This window comes from Lepisma saccharinum, chromosome 2, assembly GCF_977018435.1.
Source record: "Lepisma saccharinum chromosome 2, izLepSacc3.1, whole genome shotgun sequence".
Lineage (NCBI taxonomy): Eukaryota > Metazoa > Arthropoda > Insecta > Zygentoma > Lepismatidae > Lepisma > Lepisma saccharinum.
In genome coordinates, this window is record NC_139230.1 from 109,591,412 (window position 1) to 109,615,523 (window position 24,112).

The 24,112-nt window shown below is 39.6% G+C and overlaps 1 protein-coding gene across 4 annotated transcripts in view; it reads left to right on the forward strand.

Moving 5' to 3' along the window:
* The window catches only part of Drat (Death resistor Adh domain containing target), a 217,307-nt gene extending 195,184 nt beyond the window's left edge, over positions 1-22,123 (forward strand). For 3 of the 4 annotated variants that reach the window (XM_083117531.1, XM_083117532.1, XM_083117534.1), the window contains one exon: positions 20,364-22,123. In XM_083117531.1, coding sequence (XP_082973657.1) covers positions 20,364-20,480 — 117 coding nt within the window. In that variant the 3' untranslated portion in view covers positions 20,481-22,123. Of the gene's footprint in view, positions 1-17,496; positions 17,580-20,363 lie in introns of those variants that run through there. The other variant, XM_083117533.1, reaches the window with a different exon arrangement.
* Positions 22,124-24,112: the final 1,989 nt, after the last annotated feature.

A 24,112-nucleotide genomic window follows, 5' to 3' on the forward strand; every position in this document is an offset into this window, starting at 1 on the left:
CATGTCAGAGAGCAGTACTGGGTGTGCCCAGATGAAAGAAATTTATCGTACAAAAAGATATATAGGTTTACCTTATCTATATACAGGGACATCATTAGGTGGGCAGGGCACGTCCACGTGACCCTAGCAATTTTCTTCTGTATTTTACTGGAAATTTTACTTTGATGGCAAATATTGCGAAATTGTTCTTCAGTAAATTTTGCTTACAGTTTGAAATTTAAATTTTTCATGGCATGAATGCCAAAGAAAGACTTGTCTTTCTAATCCTGATTTTCCTACTTCTTGCCTGTCAAAAACAAACAGATGCAATGCAGGAGCTGCCATTAATGATTTTATTGTCCGTCCCATTAAGGGAACTCAGAGGTATTTTGAAAATGCACTTTACCTCCCTGCCAGGTCAAAATTCGGACTGATTGACTGGTAAGCGGTAACAGATGTCCCTCAGGATCGACAACACTCTTTCCCTCCAGAGCTCTTTGGAAACAATTTTCATTCTTGTCTCCGATTACGGAGACAATCATAGTGTGGTGCGTGTGATAGAAGTTGGAAGATAAAACTTCAGGGAGAGGGGGATTGCTGCTAACACATGGCTATAAGTCAACCCTCATTTAGGGAAGAAAACGAGATATGTAGTAAATTATTAACAATAATCTACATGCTTTAGATATATTAGCTTTTCATAACTGCATGGCTTTCTTCATTTCCAGAGGCAAATGTGGCAGTTTCAGTTGCAGCTTAGGTGACAAAGTAAAAAGTGAAAGTAAAGTGCTCTCCTGTAATTTGCACCACGCTATGAAGGCATATAGGGGTGTGAGGTTAGGGCCCCACACTTTCTTGATCTCAGCTGAGCTAGGGGTGATGTGATCAGCACCACACCCCTGGTCGCCTTTACCCCCCCCCCAGAGTTTCCTCCAGGTACCCACTTTATACGTTGCTGGGTGGACATTGGAGCCACTCGAACAGGTTGAAAAAAATCACGGTTCACCCCCACCGGGGATCGAACTCGGGCCTCTCGCATGGTAGTCAGATGCAGGTGGCAAAGTAGTAACTACTATTTAGACATACAAATATAATTAAGTTATGTAGTGAATAATAGTTACATAAGATATAGAGAAACAAATTACTTATGAAGCTCTTTCTGTTATCATTTGCATAATTACTCAAGGAAGATGGTGGAGTGGTTATCACATTGCTATGATGCCAGGGGTCTCAGGTTCGAGTCCCAGCCTCGGCATGGATGTTTGTGAGTGTCCATTCATCAATTTCATCATATCATCACTTATCCCCATCTTCGCAAGTTAGCCAAAAGTGGCACAAAAGGTGAAGTAAAATAAAGCAAATAAATTAATCATTACTCACGGAAGCAGAAATCTTCTTCCCATGGGGCAGTGTACTCAACTTGTGCAATTTCGAGGGAATGTTTTCTAATTCCATTTCTGGTTGGTTATCTTTCGTTGCGTTTCTATCTCGTGGGTTAATCAAGGAGGCGAGGATGAATCATGAACTGAAGAAATGGTTACACCCATGCCTGACCAGTTAGAGCCTGGGGCCTCTGGTTTCATAGTGTATTACGCTTACACGTTGAAAGCGGAATCCTTTGTAAAAACTGTAAAAGTGAGTTGAAGGAAAGTACCATTGCAGGGTGCATAAAAAGCCACATTCGGCTCACATATAAAAATAAAATTAGCCATGAGCTGTGCAAAATCTTTTACATCCAGTGCCATCAAATATTTAGTTCTGCACTCACAAACAAGATTATTTCTTATGAAATGACACTATAAATGTATGTAAAATTTGTTATCCAACGTCATCATTCTTGAAGTCCACAACCAGTTGGTAAGAAAGACAGCAACCTCCCAAGATGGTAGTTGGTAACATGATCGCCTCGAAATAAAAGGTGCTAGGTTCGATTCTGGTATAAACTATAAACATGAGATGCCCAGCAAATGATTTATTGGAGTTATATTACCATATTACAGATCCATCACTGCATTTGAAACCCTTGCATGGAAGTGCCAGGGTGAAAGATAGAGGAAGGGAAGTCTGTAGTTCCAATGTTTCAGTTGTCTTGGTGCAAGTATATACCGCTCAAGGCTTATGTGGGCGTCTATGTTACATTATGTAAACTGAAATAAGACGACATCCATTTCTAATAAAATTCTACTCTCAAATCCAACATGGTTATTAGTATTGTGTAATGATTACTTATTGTTACACACAGACACATGTGCGCTTGCAGTTGCACAGTAAATCACCAATATTATTTAAAATAGGGAGTGGTGTTTAGGGAGGGCGCTCAAGTATCAACCTTTCTTCCACATAGTACACTGTGGCCTGCATTGTTGCAGATCAATGAGGCTTCGGTATGTGGACCCACAGCCAGTGTAATCCTATGACGGGTTCTGCTTTGTCTTGTCCATGTTCCTTCATGATTGTCCTTTCATCTTATCACCATTTGTTCTCAACGCCGTGATTAAAGCCAGAGTTTTTGAGAACTAGATATTATTGTAGGAATAAAAGGGGAGGAAAACAATGAAGCCAAAGCAGTAAATGTATCAACAATTTCCAAGTTCTTCCCTGCAATATACTTAAATTTACATTTCTTCTTCGTATTATTATTTTTTTGTTTGAAGAAAGCATTTTTTCTATAATCAATTTCATCTAGCTACTGTTCATCATATTCATTGCAATTAAAGGCATCCTAGTAGGTAGGTAATTAATTTCAATCTTATAAAAATTAAACTTTCGTAGCAAGCACATCTCTAAAAATTACATTCTGCCCTAATTTAAATTCCGGCCATGTTAGTTTTGTACCATCCGTGCCGATGCACATTTGTAAATGTCGGCTTTTCGGGACTGTAGGCCAAGAAAACTGATAACAATTTGGGGCTCTGAATTTCCCGCCGATTCCGGGCTCCGCCCCTAGGGTAATGGGCTTCCCGCCTCCAACCGTGGTCCCGCCTCCGCTACACTACGCTTCGGCTTTCCCTATAGAGTCCCTTTTAAAGGCATCCTAGTAGGTAAGTAAATCATTTGATTTTTATAAAAATTAAACTTTCGTAGCAACTTCGATTTCTATAAGTTATCTTCCACGCTACTGGGAAGCTCCATTCCTTAGAACAAAAATTGCTAAAATGTTTATGCACGCTGTGGGGTACGCGATATCACCTCCAATTAAAATGGCGGCCTCTACACATCAACAAATTCCAATGGAGGTCCCCGAACCATATGGTGATATCATCAGCTTAACGTGCACGCTATATATGAAAACGATCTGAGCGCTTCACGGTGGACACTGGAGCAACCAAAAAAATTAAAGCATGCAGGGGACAAGTCGGAATTTCGTGTAAAAATGGCAAAATTCCAAAATTGCGGCCAAACTGAAAGCAGTGGAAATGCAAAAATATATCACTCGCTAGGTCTCTCCATGATAAGTGATGTCCGACAAGCGCCATTTTCCCACAGCACACAAAGGGGGCACTGGTGTTGTTCAAAGGTGCGAAACTGCAACATTTCAGGTATCAAAAATCGTCCATTTTAAAACCACTCTAGAAAACCATAACGAAATTCGAAATTTGGACTTCTGATGATGCCTCGTACATCCTTTCCCTACATGATGGCGACATCCATTCCACTCTACACCTCACACTTTACCCTGAGGAGGGATCGGTCAGGCCCGTAGCTAGAATTGATCTGTAAGGTGGGGGGGGGGCTCACGGGTTATCAGAGGGGCTTTGTAAACCGTCTATTTTTCAAAAGATTAAAAGTATTAAATGAAGACGTGTGTGTGTGTGTTTGTGGTGGGGGGTGTCATTAACTTATATAAAATTTATAAATATCATACGGATACTACATTTTTCAACATCTTTTAAACCATCTCTTGGAGTGTTAATTGATTGGAACTGATATCATCCCTTACAATAGAGGTTCCCAAACTTTTTCGTTTCACGCGCCCCTAGTGTTTCAAGATTTTTTCACGGTGCCCTGGTCAGAATGTAAGCCTATCTAGCACTTGCAATGCCCAATTAGTGTGGTTAGGTTGCTTGCCTTAGTTAAAAAAAAAATATACACAGTTTTCAAATTCAGAAACATTTTACATGTAAAAAGTACTAAATGAGTAAATATTTGGAACAATATAATCATTTCAATGAAAATAATGTAACATTTTGCGGAAAACCTAAAACCCAGCCACGTCGCACGCTGGCTAGGGGCCCTTATGAGGTGCTACCATCCGAAGCCAGATGGACCAAGTTTTTTTTTTTTAGAGAAATGTTACTCCTCTAGGTTTTCCACCTCTGCTGCCATTGAGATGACCATCCATCTTCTTCCATCTGAAGCCGTTAACCAGCGTGGGGTCCTGTAAGCGCCACTCAATATATTTAGTAATAGTAAGTTCCCCTGAGGGGGGGGGGGATATTGATCGAATTGAGAATAGGACTATAAATTATTGCATTACAGACAATGTATGTAATTATGACATATTCATAAAAAGTACTTATTATTTTTTTAAAGTTATAAGGTATACTTGCCACATTAGTCATGTCAGAGAGCAGTACTGGGTGTGCCCAGATGAAAGAAATTTATCGTACAAAAAGATATATAGGTTTACCTTATCTATATACAGGGACATCATTAGGTGGGCAGGGCACGTCCACGTGACCCTAGCAATTTTCTTCTGTATTTTACTGGAAATTTTACTTTGATGGCAAATATTGCGAAATTGTTCTTCAGTAAATTTTGCTTACAGTTTGAAATTTAAATTTTTCATGGCATGAATGCCAAAGAAAGACTTGTCTTTCTAATCCTGATTTTCCTACTTCTTGCCTGTCAAAAACAAACAGATGCAATGCAGGAGCTGCCATTAATGATTTTATTGTCCGTCCCATTAAGGGAACTCAGAGGTATTTTGAAAATGCACTTTACCTCCCTGCCAGGTCAAAATTCGGACTGATTGACTGGTAAGCGGTAACAGATGTCCCTCAGGATCGACAACACTCTTTCCCTCCAGAGCTCTTTGGAAACAATTTTCATTCTTGTCTCCGATTACGGAGACAATCATAGTGTGGTGCGTGTGATAGAAGTTGGAAGATAAAACTTCAGGGAGAGGGGGATTGCTGCTAACACATGGCTATAAGTCAACCCTCATTTAGGGAAGAAAACGAGATATGTAGTAAATTATTAACAATAATCTACATGCTTTAGATATATTAGCTTTTCATAACTGCATGGCTTTCTTCATTTCCAGAGGCAAATGTGGCAGTTTCAGTTGCAGCTTAGGTGACAAAGTAAAAAGTGAAAGTAAAGTGCTCTCCTGTAATTTGCACCACGCTATGAAGGCATATAGGGGTGTGAGGTTAGGGCCCCACACTTTCTTGATCTCAGCTGAGCTAGGGGTGATGTGATCAGCACCACACCCCTGGTCGCCTTTACCCCCCCCAGAGTTTCCTCCAGGTACCCACTTTATACGATGCTGGGTGGACATTGGAGCCACTCGAACAGGTTGAAAAAAATCACGGTTCACCCCCACCGGGGATCGAACTCGGGCCTCTCGCATGGTAGTCAGATGCAGGTGGCAAAGTAGTAACTACTATTTAGACATACAAATATAATTAAGTTATGTAGTGAATAATAGTTACATAAGATATAGAGAAACAAATTACTTATGAAGCTCTTTCTGTTATCATTTGCATAATTACTCAAGGAAGATGGTGGAGTGGTTATCACATTGCTATGATGCCAGGGGTCTCAGGTTCGAGTCCCAGCCTCGGCATGGATGTTTGTGAGTGTCCATTCATCAATTTCATCATATCATCACTTATCCCCATCTTCGCAAGTTAGCCAAAAGTGGCACAAAAGGTGAAGTAAAATAAAGCAAATAAATTAATCATTACTCACGGAAGCAGAAATCTTCTTCCCATGGGGCAGTGTACTCAACTTGTGCAATTTCGAGGGAATGTTTTCTAATTCCATTTCTGGTTGGTTATCTTTCGTTGCGTTTCTATCTCGTGGGTTAATCAAGGAGGCGAGGATGAATCATGAACTGAAGAAATGGTTACACCCATGCCTGACCAGTTAGAGCCTGGGGCCTCTGGTTTCATAGTGTATTACGCTTACACGTTGAAAGCGGAATCCTTTGTAAAAACTGTAAAAGTGAGTTGAAGGAAAGTACCATTGCAGGGTGCATAAAAAGCCACATTCGGCTCACATATAAAAATAAAATTAGCCATGAGCTGTGCAAAATCTTTTACATCCAGTGCCATCAAATATTTAGTTCTGCACTCACAAACAAGATTATTTCTTATGAAATGACACTATAAATGTATGTAAAATTTGTTATCCAACGTCATCATTCTTGAAGTCCACAACCAGTTGGTAAGAAAGACAGCAACCTCCCAAGATGGTAGTTGGTAACATGATCGCCTCGAAATAAAAGGTGCTAGGTTCGATTCTGGTATAAACTATAAACATGAGATGCCCAGCAAATGATTTATTGGAGTTATATTACCATATTACAGATCCATCACTGCATTTGAAACCCTTGCATGGAAGTGCCAGGGTGAAAGATAGAGGAAGGGAAGTCTGTAGTTCCAATGTTTCAGTTGTCTTGGTGCAAGTATATACCGCTCAAGGCTTATGTGGGCGTCTATGTTACATTATGTAAACTGAAATAAGACGACATCCATTTCTAATAAAATTCTACTCTCAAATCCAACATGGTTATTAGTATTGTGTAATGATTACTTATTGTTACACACAGACACATGTGCGCTTGCAGTTGCACAGTAAATCACCAATATTATTTAAAATAGGGAGTGGTGTTTAGGGAGGGCGCTCAAGTATCAACCTTTCTTCCACATAGTACACTGTGGCCTGCATTGTTGCAGATCAATGAGGCTTCGGTATGTGGACCCACAGCCAGTGTAATCCTATGACGGGTTCTGCTTTGTCTTGTCCATGTTCCTTCATGATTGTCCTTTCATCTTATCACCATTTGTTCTCAACGCCGTGATTAAAGCCAGAGTTTTTGAGAACTAGATATTATTGTAGGAATAAAAGGGGAGGAAAACAATGAAGCCAAAGCAGTAAATGTATCAACAATTTCCAAGTTCTTCCCTGCAATATACTTAAATTTACATTTCTTCTTCGTATTATTATTTTTTTGTTTGAAGAAAGCATTTTTTCTATAATCAATTTCATCTAGCTACTGTTCATCATATTCATTGCAATTAAAGGCATCCTAGTAGGTAGGTAATTAATTTCAATCTTATAAAAATTAAACTTTCGTAGCAAGCACATCTCTAAAAATTACATTCTGCCCTAATTTAAATTCCGGCCATGTTAGTTTTGTACCATCCGTGCCGATGCACATTTGTAAATGTCGGCTTTTCGGGACTGTAGGCCAAGAAAACTGATAACAATTTGGGGCTCTGAATTTCCCGCCGATTCCGGGCTCCGCCCCTAGGGTAATGGGCTTCCCGCCTCCAACCGTGGTCCCGCCTCCGCTACACTACGCTTCGGCTTTCCCTATAGAGTCCCTTTTAAAGGCATCCTAGTAGGTAAGTAAATCATTTGATTTTTATAAAAATTAAACTTTCGTAGCAACTTCGATTTCTATAAGTTATCTTCCACGCTACTGGGAAGCTCCATTCCTTAGAACAAAAATTGCTAAAATGTTTATGCACGCTGTGGGGTACGCGATATCACCTCCAATTAAAATGGCGGCCTCTACACATCAACAAATTCCAATGGAGGTCCCCGAACCATATGGTGATATCATCAGCTTAACGTGCACGCTATATATGAAAACGATCTGAGCGCTTCACGGTGGACACTGGAGCAACCAAAAAAATTAAAGCATGCAGGGGACAAGTCGGAATTTCGTGTAAAAATGGCAAAATTCCAAAATTGCGGCCAAACTGAAAGCAGTGGAAATGCAAAAATATATCACTCGCTAGGTCTCTCCATGATAAGTGATGTCCGCCAAGCGCCATTTTCCCACAGCACACAAAGGGGGCACTGGTGTTGTTCAAAGGTGCGAAACTGCAACATTTCAGGTATCAAAAATCGTCCATTTTAAAACCACTCTAGAAAACCATAACGAAATTCGAAATTTGGACTTCTGATGATGCCTCGTACATCCTTTCCCTACATGATGGCGACATCCATTCCACTCTACACCTCACACTTTACCCTGAGGAGGGATCGGTCAGGCCCGTAGCTAGAATTGATCTGTAAGGTGGGGGGGGGGGCTCACGGGTTATCAGAGGGGCTTTGTAAACCGTCTATTTTTCAAAAGATTAAAAGTATTAAATGAAGACGTGTGTGTGTGTGTTTGTGGTGGGGGGTGTCATTAACTTATATAAAATTTATAAATATCATACGGATACTACATTTTTCAACATCTTTTAAACCATCTCTTGGAGTGTTAATTGATTGGAACTGATATCATCCCTTACAATAGAGGTTCCCAAACTTTTTCGTTTCACGCGCCCCTAGTGTTTCAAGATTTTTTCACGGTGCCCTGGTCAGAATGTAAGCCTATCTAGCACTTGCAATGCCCAATTAGTGTGGTTAGGTTGCTTGCCTTAGTTAAAAAAAAATATACACAGTTTTCAAATTCAGAAACATTTTACATGTAAAAAGTACTAAATGAGTAAATATTTGGAACAATATAATCATTTCAATGAAAATAATGTAACATTTTGCGGAAAACCTAAAACCCAGCCACGTCGCACCAGGGTGCCACGGTGCACACTTCGGGGACCACTGCCCACTCAATACTACAGATGATACAGACATGTATATCACAAACAAAAGAATGCACAATATTCAATCACATTGCCTAAAATACATTTCACCCCCGGCCGAAGCAATGAAACCCCTTCGTTCTCAAAACTTGGGAGCTGCTGACCTTTGACGCAAATGCGGAGGGAATTTACTGGTACATGATAACATCAAAGTCACAGATTTCTGTCTGAGCCCCCCCTGGCCCCTGCCTGGCTGCGGGCCTGGGATCGGTGGAAGTCATGTTTCCCATTATGCTCGTAACTTGAATTTTATTGAAGGGGTGGTGTGGTCGCCAACAGAGATCCAACGCCCTTCCCAATTTTTGTGTGTCGACAACTTCCAACCTGCTTTCCGATTCTATGGAGAAATCCAACTTTCCTCTCATAACGGCTATGAAAAAAATCCAAAATGGCTGAAATTTTGATTCGTCATGAGGGCTGGGGGGCGCCCCCCGAACAAAAATATCGAAATCAGCCCCGTAGTTTCTATCACTGGGAACAAAAAGGCTATCCTTGAATTTTCGTACATAGCACCGTTTAGGCTCTTCTCGTACGGTATACGGCTACGCGTGACGTCACTCCCATATACAACAAAAATGATGCAACTTTTCAACTTTTTACACAACTTCACTAAATCATCAACTCCAACCTCACTATCAAACTGAAGAGGGGAAATCTTGCAGGCATGTGCACGAAAGTGCACCCCACGAGTACAAATCAAAATGGAGGCCTCTACATATCACCAAATTACAAAGGAGGTCCCCGAACTGCATGGTGATGTCGTCACCTTGCCATGCACGCTACACATCCAAACGATCTGAGCGCCTCACGGTGGACACTGGAGCAACCAAAAAAATTTAAGCATGCAGGGGACATGTTGGGCAACTTTCTCGACTGCACTTTCCCTATACCTATCTTGAACGGTTTTGCCGCCAAAAGTACCGAAAGTCTGAATTTCATGTAAAAATGGCAAAATTGGAAAATGGCGGCCAAACTGAAAGCGGTGGAAATGCAAAACATATATCACTCGCTAGATCATTCCATGGTAAGTGAGGTCTATTCACCGACTTTTTCCCAGAGCACGCAAAGAGGGCGCTCGTGTCGTTCAAATGTGCGAAACTGCAACATTTCAGGTATCGAAAATCGGCCATTTTGAAACCACTGTACATGCGAAACCGTAAGGAAATTCGAAATTTCCACTTCTGATGACGCCTTGTACATCCTTTCCCTACATGATGAACACATCCATTTCGTTCTACATCTCACACTTTACCCTGAGGAGCGATCGGTGAAAGTCATGTTTCCTATTATGCTCGTAACTTGAATTTTATCAGTGACGTGCACTGAGGAGTAGCTAGTCTAGCAGAGATAGATCAATCAATCTCACATCTCGAATTATATTCAAATCACAATATTTATTGTCTTGTTAAAGCCACCACAGCTCATATGCAACACCTTCTTTTCCACGCACTTCTCGTCCATCGGTGTTCTCCGCGGGCAAAGCAGGCTGGATACCCTAGCTCGCTCTTCTTCAGCCAGGCCAGTTTCCAGGTAGAAACGGCCGGCCCAAGGAAAAGGAAGATTTCTACCTCTACTTCCCTTGCCCCACGCCCCCCGCTGCAATGGTTGAAAGCCCAGGCTTTCAGGTCCCCCAGTCTATCTCCTATAGGACAGATAGGGGATTGGTTTCTCATATTTTTTTGTAAATCCTCTAAAGAACACAGGGTAAAATTTTCTGCAGTACTTATGTTCTCTGTATTTACACAACCTTTTACACGTTGTACAATATGTGTGTATGTATAATATGGGATGTAGTTTTATTATTTATGAAATGGGAACGTGTTATGTGCAGACAATAATGTTATGCTTTCTTTCTTTTTTCTTTTTCAAATATGGAATATATAATGATTAAATTACAAATATGTGCTCAGGCTCTCTCTGACTCTCGTTTTAGTAGTGTTTTATTTAAATGTACTAATATATTGGCCTGTAACAGTCATAAATACGGATGTATTTATTTGGGCAAGAGAACGCGTGTTCATATTGTTGTTGATTTGGTTTATTTTACTTCGCTTTTCTGCCACATTTGGTTATCGCGAAAATGAGGATAGAGTGATGATATGATGAAATTGGTGAAGGGACCTCATATGAACAATCCAGGCCAGGATTCGAACCCGTGATGAGTGCGCATTCTTGTCCTGTGTGTTGCAGTGAATAATGAAATAATTTGGAATGAAAAATGTATCTCAGAACTCAAAAAGTCAAATGAATATCATTGAAGAAACTACAAAAAAGTGTGTTGTGTTTTGTTACCTGTCACCAAATCAACCAAGCGTGGGGGAGTGGTTATCACAGCGCGCTACGACACCAGGCGTTCCGGGTTCGAACCCCGACCCGGGCATGGGCGTTCCCTGTGCTCGTCCCTTCATCAGTTTCATCGTATCATCTTCACAATTAACCAAATGTGACAAAAAAGCGACGCTAAGTAACAAAAATGAAATCAAATCATTGATTGATTGCTCAAATTGGTTTATTTTACTTCGCTTTTCCGCCACCTTTGGTACAACAAAACAGATGAAGGAACACACACAAAGAACACAAATGGCCAATCCGAGATTCGAACCCAGGATCTCTGGCTTAGAGTCAAATCAAATAGTTTTTTATTTTCGAATGTGGGTGGGGGTTACGTGTACTTTTTTCTAGTACTCATTCATAATTTTGCAATCTTTTCCTGTTATTGACATTCTTCTTTTTTGAAAGAATACTTGCACTAAAGGGAGGAAGGGTGTGACTCACACCAACCCCCCCCCCCTTGAGCACGCCACTGACTGCTACCCCAAGTGTCGACGTCACCGCACGTCACTGAATTTTATTGAAAGGTTGGTGTGGTCGCCAACAGAGATCCAACGCCCTTCCCGATTTTTGTGCGTCGACAACTTCCAACCTGCTTTCCAATTCCATGGAGAAATCCGACTTTCCTCTCATAATGGCTACGAAAAAAAATCCAAAATGGCTGAAATTTTGATTCGTCATGGTGGGGCAGGAGGGTGCCCCCCCCCCCCCCCCGAACAAAAATTTCGAAATTACCCCCATAGTTTCTATAACTGGGAACAAAAAAGCTATCCTCGAATTTTCGTGCATAGCACCGTTTAGGCTCTTCTATTACGGTATACGGCTACACGTGACGTCACTCCCATATACAACAAAAATGATGCAACTTTTCAACTTTTTACACAGCTTCACTAAATCATCAAAGCTGTAGAGGGGAAATTTTGCAGGCATGGGCACAAAAGTGCACCCCACGAGTACAAATCAAAATGGAGGCCTCTACATATCGCCAAATTACAAAGGAGGCCCCCGAACCGCATGGTGACGTCATCACCTCGACATGCACGCTACACATCCAAACGATCTGAGTGCCTCACGGTGGACACTGGAACAACCAAAAAAATTTAATCATGCAGGGGACATGTTGGGTAACTTTCTCAATCCCACTTTGTCTATACCTATCTTGAACGGTTTTCCCGCCAAAAATACCGAAAGTCTGAATTTCGTGTAAAAATGGCAAAATTGGAAAATGGCGGCCAAACTGAAAGTGGTGGAAATGCGCAAATATATCACTCGCTAAGTCTGTCCATGGTAAGTGACGTCCTCTAAGCCACATTTTCCCACAGCACGCAAAGGGGGCGCTGGTGTCGTTCAAAAGTCCAAAAGTGCAACATTTCAGGTATCGAAAATCGGCCATTTTGAAACCACTGTAGATGCAAAACCATAACCAAATTCGAAATTTCCACTTCTGATGACACCTTGTACATCCTTTCCCAACATGTTGGCGATATCCATTCCGCTCTACATCTCACACTTTACCCTGAGGAGGGATCGGTGGAAGTCATGTTTCCTATTATGCTCGTAACTTGAATTTTATTGAATGGTTGGTGTGGTCGCCAACAGAGATCCAACGCCCTTCCCGATTTTTGTGTGTCGACAACTTCCAACCTGCTTTCCAATTCCATGGAGAAATCCAACTTTCCTCTCATAACGGCTACAAAAAAAAATCCAAAATGGCTGAAATTTTGATTCGTCATGGGGGGCAGGGGGGCACAAAAATTTCGAAATTTCCCCCATAGTTTCTATAACTGGGAACAAAAAGGCTATCCTCGAATTTTCGTACATAGCAACAAAAAATATGCAAGTTTTCAACTTTTTACACAGCTTTACTAAATCATCCAACTCCAACTACACTATCAAAGCTGAAAAGGGGAAATTTTGCAGGCATGCACACAAAAGTGTACCCCACGGGTAAAAATTAAAATGGAGGCCTCTACATATCACCACATTACAAAGGAGACCCCCGAACTGCATGGTGACATCTTCACCTCTACCTGCACGCTGCACATCCAAACGATCTGAGCGCCTCACGGTGGACACTGGAACAACCAAACAAATTTAAGCATGCAGGGGACATGTCGGGCAACTATCTCGACCCCACTTTCCCTATACCTATCTTGAACGGTTTTGCCGCCAAAAATACCGAAAGTCTGAATTTCGTGTAAAAATGGCAAAATTGGAAAATGGCGGCCAAACTGAAAGTGGTGGAAATGCAAAACATATATCACTAGAGTGCGCGTCAAATCTCCTGCATATGGCCTTGAACTGCTGAACAGCACCAGCGAATCGCAGACGTGCGGCGTTGCCTAGTTCAGAACCTGTTTCACCTCGCTACTAAATCGTGTACCTGGCGCTCGGATATAAATATATTATTTCAAGTGTCAGTAGTTCAACAGATGGAAAGATAATGAATTTGCGAGTATGTACGAAAAACAAGCGTGATTGTAGCTTATACCGTTCCCTCTGTAGAAGCAATGTCATTATAAACGTATTTGCATTGTATCGTTTTTGTTCTCCCTTCGTTCCTGTTGCATTCCGAAACTTTCCGATTAGCGAAGGGAACAGGGCAGGTTCGTTCCCAGTGATGGTAGAAGGAGAAATTGACGAAGAGGATACCGTCACTGTTCGTTTTTCCCACGTTTTTAGTGTGTGTGTGTGTGTGTGTGCAGCATGTCGTTGAGTAAACCAAGTGGTAGTGATAGCGAGAGAAGAGAGAACAATACAGTGTTGTACGAAGCCAGGCACGACGGGTGATTTTTCAGGTGTACAATTTTTTTAAAAAAAAATGTTCGAGTGAAGAAGAGAGCAGTAAAATTGACTTTAAGAAGTGCCAGGCTCTAACAGCTCAAGCGTGTGGTGTGAATCAAGCAACCGTTTCTCGGATATGTTCGGGGGCAAAACAATGTGGATCGGGGCCTGCTCCAATGTTTCAATCACCTAGAAAGCACATTAACGTACCAAAAAAGAACGACAAACTTAGATAACTTTGAAAAAGACGTAGTTCGTAGAACCGTCTTTGAAATTTACGATTGTGGCGAATTTTCTACTGCCAAAAGGATAACGTACTCTTTACGGGGCAAAATATCTTACAAAGGCTAGGGTTACCAGACGTCCGGATTTTCCCGGACATGTCCTACATTTTATCCTTATGTCCGGCGTCCGGGAGGAATTTAAAAAATATCATAAATGTCCTACATTTTGAGCGTCACATAATATTAATAAGGAAAAAAAAAGAAAAATAGCGTGCGAGTTCAAAAAGAATAGTCCGTAATTAGAGATCGGTTAGTTCATCGAACTCTCCAGCCTAATTATTGCCTATTTTTGTGGGAGCATGAAAAGGTTTATTATCCATTTTGCCTTGACTCATCTCACTCAACAGGTCGCTAGGTGCCGTGGCTTGCCGCGAGTTGATAGCTTCCTGAACATGAGGCCTTTCTCGAAAAGGTTTATTATCCAGAAAAAAATCATGCAAGATACAAGTCTATGGATTGCGCTTCCAAACTCAATAGTGAAATTTATTTTGAAAAAAGAAAAAAGTTTGTCCTTCTATTAAACAAGCAGGAAAACGGAAGCAATAATGAACAAAGTTTTGGGGGATCTTTTTCTAATAACGTCACGGTTCAGTGCCTGAGCAAAATTTCTTGCCTTAGGGTTTATACTGATGGAACAATGTGTTGGCCATTCTTAGTCAATATTCAATATAAATTGATTTTAAAGCAGGGGTTTAGAGAACAAAGTTATTCAGACTGTCTGCCAGTCAAGAAAATCATGGAAGTGAAGAAAAAGTAAAGAAATCAACAAATAGATCAAGATGTCAGTAAAAAGGCAATAAATTATTCTTGTGGTCAAGAATTTTTGCTACCATAATGCCGGATTGGTTGATTTAGTTTATTTTACTTCACTTTTTTCTGTTTCTTTGGCTAATGGATGAGGATGAATGGTGGTAAGCAGTGACGTTCACTGAGGAGTAGCTAGTCTAGCAGAGATAGATCAATCAATCTCACATCTCGAATTATATTCAAATCACAATATTTATTGTCTTGTTAAAGCCACCACAGCTCATATGCAACACCTTTTTTTCCACGCTCTTCTCGTCCATCGGTGTTCTCCGCGGGCAAAGCTAGCTGGATACCCTAGCTCGCTCTTCTTCCGCCTGACCAGTTTCCAGGTAGAAACGGACGCCCAAAAGAAAAGGAAGATTTCTACCTCTACCTCCCTTGCCCCCTCGCCCCGCTGCAATGGTTGCAAGCTCGTGCTTTCAGGTCCCCCAGTCTATCTCCTATGTGTAGGACAGATAGGGCATTGGTTTCTCCTAGATTTTTTTTTGTAAATCCACTAAAGAACTCAGGATAAAATTTTCTGCAGTTCTCTGTATTTACACAACATTTTACACGTTGTACAATATGTATGTATAATATGGGATGTAGTTTTATTATTTATGAAATGGGAACGTGTTATGTGCAGACAATAATGTTATGCTTTCTTTCTCTCTTCTTTTTCAAGTATGGAATATATAATGATTAAATTACAAATATGTGCTCGGGCTCTCTCCCACTCTCGTTTTAGTAGTTTTATTTAAATATACTACTCTTGGCCTCTAACAGTCATAAATACAGATGTATTTATTTGAGCAAGAGAACGCGCGTTCATATTGTTGTTGGATTGGTTTATTTTACTTCGCTTTTCTGCCACATTTGGTTATTGCGAAAATGAGGATGAGTGATGATATGATGAAATTGATGATGAAACATCATACGAACAATCCAGGCCAGGATTCGAACTCGTGATGAGTGCGCATTCTTGTCCTATGTGTTGTACTCTGCAGTGAATAATGAAAAAAATTGGAATAAAAATGTATCTCAGAACTCAAAAAGCCCAATGAATATTATTGAAGAAACTACAAAAAAGTGTGTTTTGTTTCTGTGCATAAAGTGGACTTAAAACACCAAATCAACCAACTGTGCGGGAGTGGTTATCACAGCGCACTACGACACCAGGAGTTCCGGGTTCGAACCCCGTCCTGGGTGTTCTTTGTGTTTGTACCTTCATTAATGTTATCGTATCATTTTCTCAATTAACCAAATGTGACAAAAGAGCGACGCTAAGTAACAAAAATGGTTTATTTTATTTCGTTTTTCCGCCACTTTTGGCTAATCGCGAAGATGATACGATAAAATTGATGAAGGGGCACACACAAAGAATACCCATGGCCAAGCCGAGATTCTAACCCAGGATCTCTGGCTTAGTAGTCAAATCAAATCGTTTTTTATTTTCGAACGTGGGTGGGGTTTACGTGTACTTTTTTTAGTACTCATTCATCATTTTGTAATCTTTTCTTGTTATTGACATTCTTTTGTTTAGGAATACTGGGCCCTAAAGGGGGGAGGGGTGTGACCCACTCCAACCCCCCTTCCTTGAGCACGCCACTGACTGCTACCCCAAGTGTCGACGTCACCTCACGTCACTGCTGGTAAGATAAGATGGATGATGGAACAATCACAAACATATAGGGACAACCGACACAAGCCCATATAAGAATATACTGCCTGTGAATCCAGAAGCCAAAGTCTCGCTTGTCTGTCAAATACAGTTCAGGATGCATTAATACGAGAAAGCAGATCTAATTCTCTTCTTAAATTCAGCTTCAGTTTTTATCGTAACTGGCCCTTTGGTAGGGGTTTTCATTAAATAAATATTTATTTTCTTAATTTCTAATTTTCAACTTTACCTAAGTAGGGGTCGAATAAATAAACGTTAAGAAAAACGGAAAAAAGGTCTAGAAAAGTCCAGAAAAACTCAAGAATTCTGGATGTGTTATTTTCGTAGACACCCTGTTATTGAACTAAAAACTACCCAAAGTGAAACTTCTGGAACTATTTTAAATTACGGTAATTGCTGAATATTTGTTTGTCATTACAGGTCATAATTCAAATGTTGAGAGAGTTCTTTTATTACAATCAACACAACAGACTCACGAGAGAAATTATTTTTTTCATAAAGTCTTTAAAATGTTTGGTACTACTGGTCCCTATAATTTCAAAGAGTTCGACTGTCCACTCTAATATAAATATAGTTTGACTAAACATGAAATTTTGATAAAAATTGTCTCCTCTGAGAAGTATCACTTAAATCATATAGTAAGAGAGGTGCATTGATTAGTATGATTGCAAGTTTTGAAATTTAAAAATTCCTTAAGAATTCATTCTTTTAAAACTGAAAAGTGTCATTTTTCAACTGCTTTCTAACGTGTTCTATAGAAATATGTATTATCTATTGAGAATGTTTTGTGTCCTACATTTTGACGTAATGTCCTACATTTTAGGACAGCATGTCCTACATTTCCCTTACCGCGATCTGGTAAGCCTAACAAAGGCTGTACAACTTCCACTTTGAGAATATTGAAACAATTATGCAGTCCCTCTGGCACAATCAGGTATGTTCTATTCTTCCATTAAGTTTATTATATGTTATATTATCTAATGTTCCGTGCTCTCCGTGACAAGGCGTTTCGCTCAACCACGCTGTCTCTTTTCCGTGTGAGATTTCGACATGGCACCGCTGCATTGCGCTGCTATTGGCTATCGCCATATGCAGGAGATTTGACGCGCACTATAGCTAGGTCTGTCCATGGTAAGTGACGTCCACAAAGCCCCATTTTCCCAGAGCACGCAAAGGGTGCGCTGGTGTCGTTCAAAAGTGCAACATTTCAGGTATCAAAAATCGGCCATTTTGAAACCACTGTAGATGCAAAACAGTAACGAAATTTGAAATTTCCACTTCTGATGATGCCTCGTACATCCTTTCCCTACATGATGGCAACATCCATTCCCCTCTACATCTCACACTTTAACTTGAGGAGGGATCCGTGGAAGTCATGTTTCCTATTATGCTCGTAACTTGAATTTTATTGAAATGGTGGTGTGGTCGCCAACAGAGATCCAACGCCCTTCCCGATTTTTGTGCGTCGTCAACTTCCAACCTGCTTTCCGATTCCATGGAGAAATCGACTATCCTCTCATAACGGCTACGAAAAAAAAATCCAAAAGGGCTGAAATTTCGAACTACCCTGGGGGGAGGGGGTACCCCCGACCAGAAATTTCGACATTTCCCCCCACTTTCTACAACTTTGTAAAAAATGGCTATCTCACTTTTTTCGTACATAGCACAGTTTACACTACAAAACCAACATAAGTTGAAATAGATGTAGTCTCTTTTTTTAGGGAGTGACTGGGGTTGGGGGTGTGGTGGGAAGGGGAGCAAAAATACAATCTTGCCCCTCCTCTGTGGTTTCTTCACATCGGGCAATAACGAAAACATTTGTAGGTAGAGGGGAACAACCAAAGAAGGAAGGTTTGTTTCTTGGCCATTTTGATTTGATAAAAGTTTACTGTTTGTTTTAAACGTCATGTTCAGGGCTGATGGCTTAGTTTAAGACCTCAGAGAGAGGTAACACCATTTATTCTTATGTTCACGTGTGATTTTTTTACCCATTCATATAGCACCGTGCCATTAAGACACATTTACGAAATGTGGGAGTAAGGCCCACACATTATCGATCTTGGACATTTTGAAGGTGATTTGATCAGCACCATGCTTTAGCCGCCTTTACCCCCCCCCTCCTCCAAGGTTGCTCCCAGGTACACATTCATTTTATGCTGGGTGTGTTCCGAATCCGCTTTATGCTGGGAAAAGGACGGAAAAATTCCGACCTTAGATCACCCACCCCGGGAATTGAACCCGCCTCTCCGCATGACAGTCAGATGCTCTACCGACTAGACCTCTGCGTCTTCTCACATTCGTCTCGAATTGTTTTCCACCTTGAACTTCTAAGCTAGAAGGCTGAAGCTTCAAGTGTCCCTCCCCCTTCCCCTGTTCGGAGTCCTTGCATGCATGCAATGTAGATGTAGATGGGAAAGAATAGATTTAAAAGTAAACTGTTCTCTGCCCCCCCCCCCTTTCCCATAGGGGTACGCTGGATTTGTTGTTTCACACCAACCGCACCTGTACATACAACACCTGGTAGATACAAAGGAAAACTGGAAACCGAAGCTGTGAATTCTAGGGGGATAATTCCACCTTACGCTTGATTTGCGGAGACATTGCTGTGATTATTTTGTGCATGTAGATTTTTCTGTCACATACTTGTTGCTGGTAGCTAGAACTTGAGTCCGCACTCATTTAACATGTGCAAAAATATTTTTCCATTTTTTCAAAACGAAACGTCAGTTGGCACGCGACCGGGGGGGCAAAAATACTATCTTGCCCCCCCCCTTGATGATAAGTGGGGGGGCAAGTCACCCCGATGTTCCTGAACATGATGTGTAATATTTCAAATGTATTGGACAGTGAACAGGAAGAAAATATTGGATATTTAAGTGTGAGTGAAATATCATGCCTTAAGTATGCGAGGTTCACTTCGTGTGAGATGGAACATACATTTTCGCACTGTAAGGCACTGTTTCAGGACAATCGTCAGTCCTTTGTGATGGACAATTTAATGATGACAGTTGTGGTGTATTGTAATTCACCATTATTCGCCAAAACATGCTAATTTCATCTGGTGAGTAGAGTTGTTTTAAGCAGAAATTGTCATTTTTAGCACATAAAAATGCATATTTTCCATGTTTAACTACATAAAATGTAAATATTTTCCATATTTTGAGCACATAAAAAATAAATATTTTTCTAATTTCTAGCACCTAAAAATCCGAGCCCTGTTAATAACTAATGGTTCATACAATGCTGGGAACATGAAATAGAAACAACAGGTTTTTTTTAATAGTTAATAAAACTGCTATACAGCAAAAATTGATATAATAATGCCAAGGTTTACCATATATTTTAGTGAAAAAAAAAATTAAATCTGGAAGATGAAGTAATGAAAGAAAGAAAAATCTGGAAGATGAACTAATGAAAGAAAAAAATCTGAAGAAATTATGATTGGAAGTCTTTAGTTCAACAAGGGGAGGAAATACTTTTTTACTGGTTGTAAAATTTATGCTCCCTAGTGCTTGAAAACTCATGAGTGGCGGGAAGGGACCAATTAGTGTCTTTGCACCCAGTGCCACAAATCTTAAGGCCTGTTTTGTTTACTATATTTTTATATATTACTGTGTATGCGTCTCATTTATATTTTCTGAGGTTCTCACATTATTATTATTATTATTATTATTTTCATTTTATTCTCAGATTGAACCTCCACCACATACTGTATTTCCAGCAGAAGAAGCAAGTGAAGTTGTCAAAAAACTCTGTCATTCAGAAATTAAAGGCAGAGCCATACTTCGTTTTCATTCCATAGATTAAGTTCAAGTAAAAAGAAAAAAATTGCTAAAAATGTGAAAAGCAGTGTAAGAAAGTGATGCTGTTAATCACCTTTTAGGATCATTACAGGATACTCACTACTTTTTCAATGCAATATATTTGTTGTTATGTTTGAGTGTACAGTTCTTACAAACTTTAAATGCCAATTAAGAAGTAATTGGTTGTTTTTTTCACATAAGAATTTATTAATTTGCCTTTTTTAATATGATTTGTTCAGTATTCAACAGTTGTAATATATATAACCTTCAGATATTATATGTGTATATTGTACATAATGTTATTACATAATTGTTATTAGGAATTGCATTATAGCATTTTATGTTTGAGAAATAAAATATATCAACTTAAGCATTAAGCTTGCAATATTCAGGATTTATTTCCATAGTTAATAAAAACTAACAATAATGACAGCCGCTACTTTAATATCAGGTCGTTGCACATGAAATGTTGGATTTTGGGATAATGTCAGTTGTATATTCCCAAAAGCTGCCAGATTTGCCAATGTATAGGCAAGTGACAGGTACATACAGTTTCCCAGCACTTGCAAGAACTTGGAAAGTCAAGAAGCTGGATAAGTGGGTTCCCCATGAGCTCATTGAACAACACATGACACTTCACCTGGTAGTGTGCCTTTCTCTGCTGTCCCGGAACCAAAACGTTCTGTTTTTGCACAGAGTAGAGGCATGTGACGAAAAATGGATATTATATAATGGCTAGATGCTGATGAGGCCCCAAAACACATGCCAAAACCGACCCTTCAACCGAGAAAGATAATGGTGTTTGTTTGGTGGTGTGCTGCTGGTATTCACTATTTGTTCTTGAAAACTGGTGTAATAATGAATGTTGCGAAGTACTGCACCCAGCTGGATGAAATTACAAAATATTCTAACAGTGACTGGTATCTTTTTCTAAGTCCACTTTATGCACAGAAAGGCTAATCAGGACTGAACCTACAGTATAAAGTAGGATCCAAACCACTATGTGCCTCCACCAGGTATCAAACCCAGGACCCTTGTTTACAAAGCAATGATGTTACCATTATGCCATTTAAACTTAGACAAACTTTTGAGAGTACACCAAGATTAGAACGAGACAGGCATTTCAAATCAACACAAGACTGAAACAGATATCATCACACACATGATGAGACTGCCAAGTCTTGACTCATCTCATCTTGGTACCACTCATAGTTGAAATGGAGCAAAAATGTTTTTCAGATATCAAAATGAATACATGTATGTTTAAACCTCTGGTTTTCCATTCCATTAATTTGAAATGAGCCCAGAAAAAAGCCTCGATTTTCATCTGCTTTTAAAACCTGTTAGAAAAATCTTCAAAAAAACCATGAAATTTTAAAAGTTGTACCAATTTTACATCAACCTTTAGTGAACGGATGCGATATTTATATCCCTCACAGGTATCCCAGCATCACATGGCAGCAAACTACATGATATTTGAATTCTGTCTTTATTGTTCTTAGTATATGTGGGCTGTAAATTTTAAAATTGGCAACACTGTGAGGAAGAGGTGAAAACACTGTGCATGTGGTATCAGGTAGTGAGCATTGTCAGTTGGGTCATATGTCAATGTGTGGAGTGCCAAAAGTGGTCGGTGCAGCAAGTGCTGTTGTGTATGTAAACATGGGCATCGACATAAATTTTTCCAGGGGGGGGGGGTTAATGATTAAAGTTGAATAGTAGATAAATAATAAGTATTATTACCATGGTTATAAATGTTATTATGCAATAATAAATATTACAAACTAACAAAAATAAATTTTATTTGAAATAAATATTATTATTATTATTATTATGTAAATGCGGAGACTCAATTCACCAAATGAGTGAATACCAGCACAACTATTTTCCATTATTTCTTTTGCAATTTATGCACTTAGAATCTGAATGCATTTTGATATTAACCTTTGCACGTCTCGTTCAAGAAAAGCCATTAAATGTTAGGGAGACTTTTTTTTTTTATAAGTGTGTTGTGCGGTCTCTCACCTACAACTGTAATTATTAAAATTTTGAAAACTGTGGAACCATTTGTTCTTTGGATGAAATGGTAGAATATAACCTTGTTCCTCTATTTTTCACTCAATGTTTTCGATCCAATGCATTTTTTCTTCGATTATTCTGTTTGAATACTAAGTAAATTAACTTTATTTATGTTCTTAAAAATAAAAGTAACAACCTTTTGGCTCTCTTGTACCTTTAAATGAACGATGTCAATTTCCATGGGGGTCCACCAACCCATTGCCCCCCCCCCCTCTCACTCGTTCGCCCATGTATGTAAGTTGGAATGAACAACACCATTTTGTGTACTTATCTAAAACATGTTGACAAAAGTAGAACAGCAATTGTGAATCAAACTGATTTTATTTCTCTATAGCAGTTAGTTCTCGAGCTACAATTTTTTTTTTTTGTGCTTCATGTTGTGCTTGACAAGGTCCCATCTATAGAGGGTTTACCCTCACTTAATGCTCTGTCCGCTAAAGGTTAAAGAACCAGATGTGCTATTCTCAAATGCATTGTCAAATTGCTTGTGGTGTGGCTGTTCCGAGTACTAGGAGCAGTATCTTTTGGTCACTAAAAACCTGGATTGCTGTGTCGTGTGTCTACTCTAACAGCAACATTTCTAGCTCTTGTAGTTCTTATGACTCCAATCCTGGTAAGACACAAATGTGTTTGTCCCATAAGTCATGTATTTCACTAGTTGATCTTCCATCATTCAACCTTTAGAGGTGGAAAAGCAAAGTGAAAATAACCAAAATGGAAATAATAGAAATATAAAAACAATATTTCTTACAAATTATTTCCTGATGAGTTTTTTCTTTTAAAATTATGCCTGAACCTAATAAAATTGTAATTAGATTGTGCCTTTATTAGGACTGAGCAGACACCACTTTGAACCAATACTGATACTGATGCAGATACTCTCACTGAAACCCACCGATACTGATGCCGATACCAATACTTGTAAAATTTGATATTAAAATAACAAAGGCTAGTTAACAAGTCATACTAGCTCGTCAGACAACAAATTATTCTATGTAACAGTTGGGCTGAAAAGTTCGTAGGCTGACTCATAGATGGCGTTACTAGAATTAAATCCATGTGATTTTTACTTAGTACTAACCTTCAAAAGATACGTGTATAAATTTCACAGCTGCCGGATAATTAGTTCGTGAGATATAGCATTGTGAGTGAAGCAGCTTTTGTTATTGTGAAAAAATGGATAAAAAAGAATTTCGTGTGTTAATAAAGCATTGCTTTTTGGCGAAAAAAAATACTGTTGAAGCCAAGGCTTGGCTTGATAAACATTATTCGGACTCTGCACCAGGAAAATCAACCGTTGAGAAGTGGTTTGCTAAATTTAAACGAGGCGAAATGAGCATCGAAGACGATGCACGCAGTGGGCGCCCCAAAGAGGCTGTTACCGACGAAAACATCAAAAAAGTCCACAAAATAATTTTAAATGATCGTAAAGTGAAGTTGATCGAGATAGCTGAGATTTTAAAAATATCAAAGGAACGTGTTGGATTTATTGTGCATGAATATTTGAACATGCGAAAGCTGTGTGCAAAATGGGTGCCGCGCGTGCTCACAATCGAT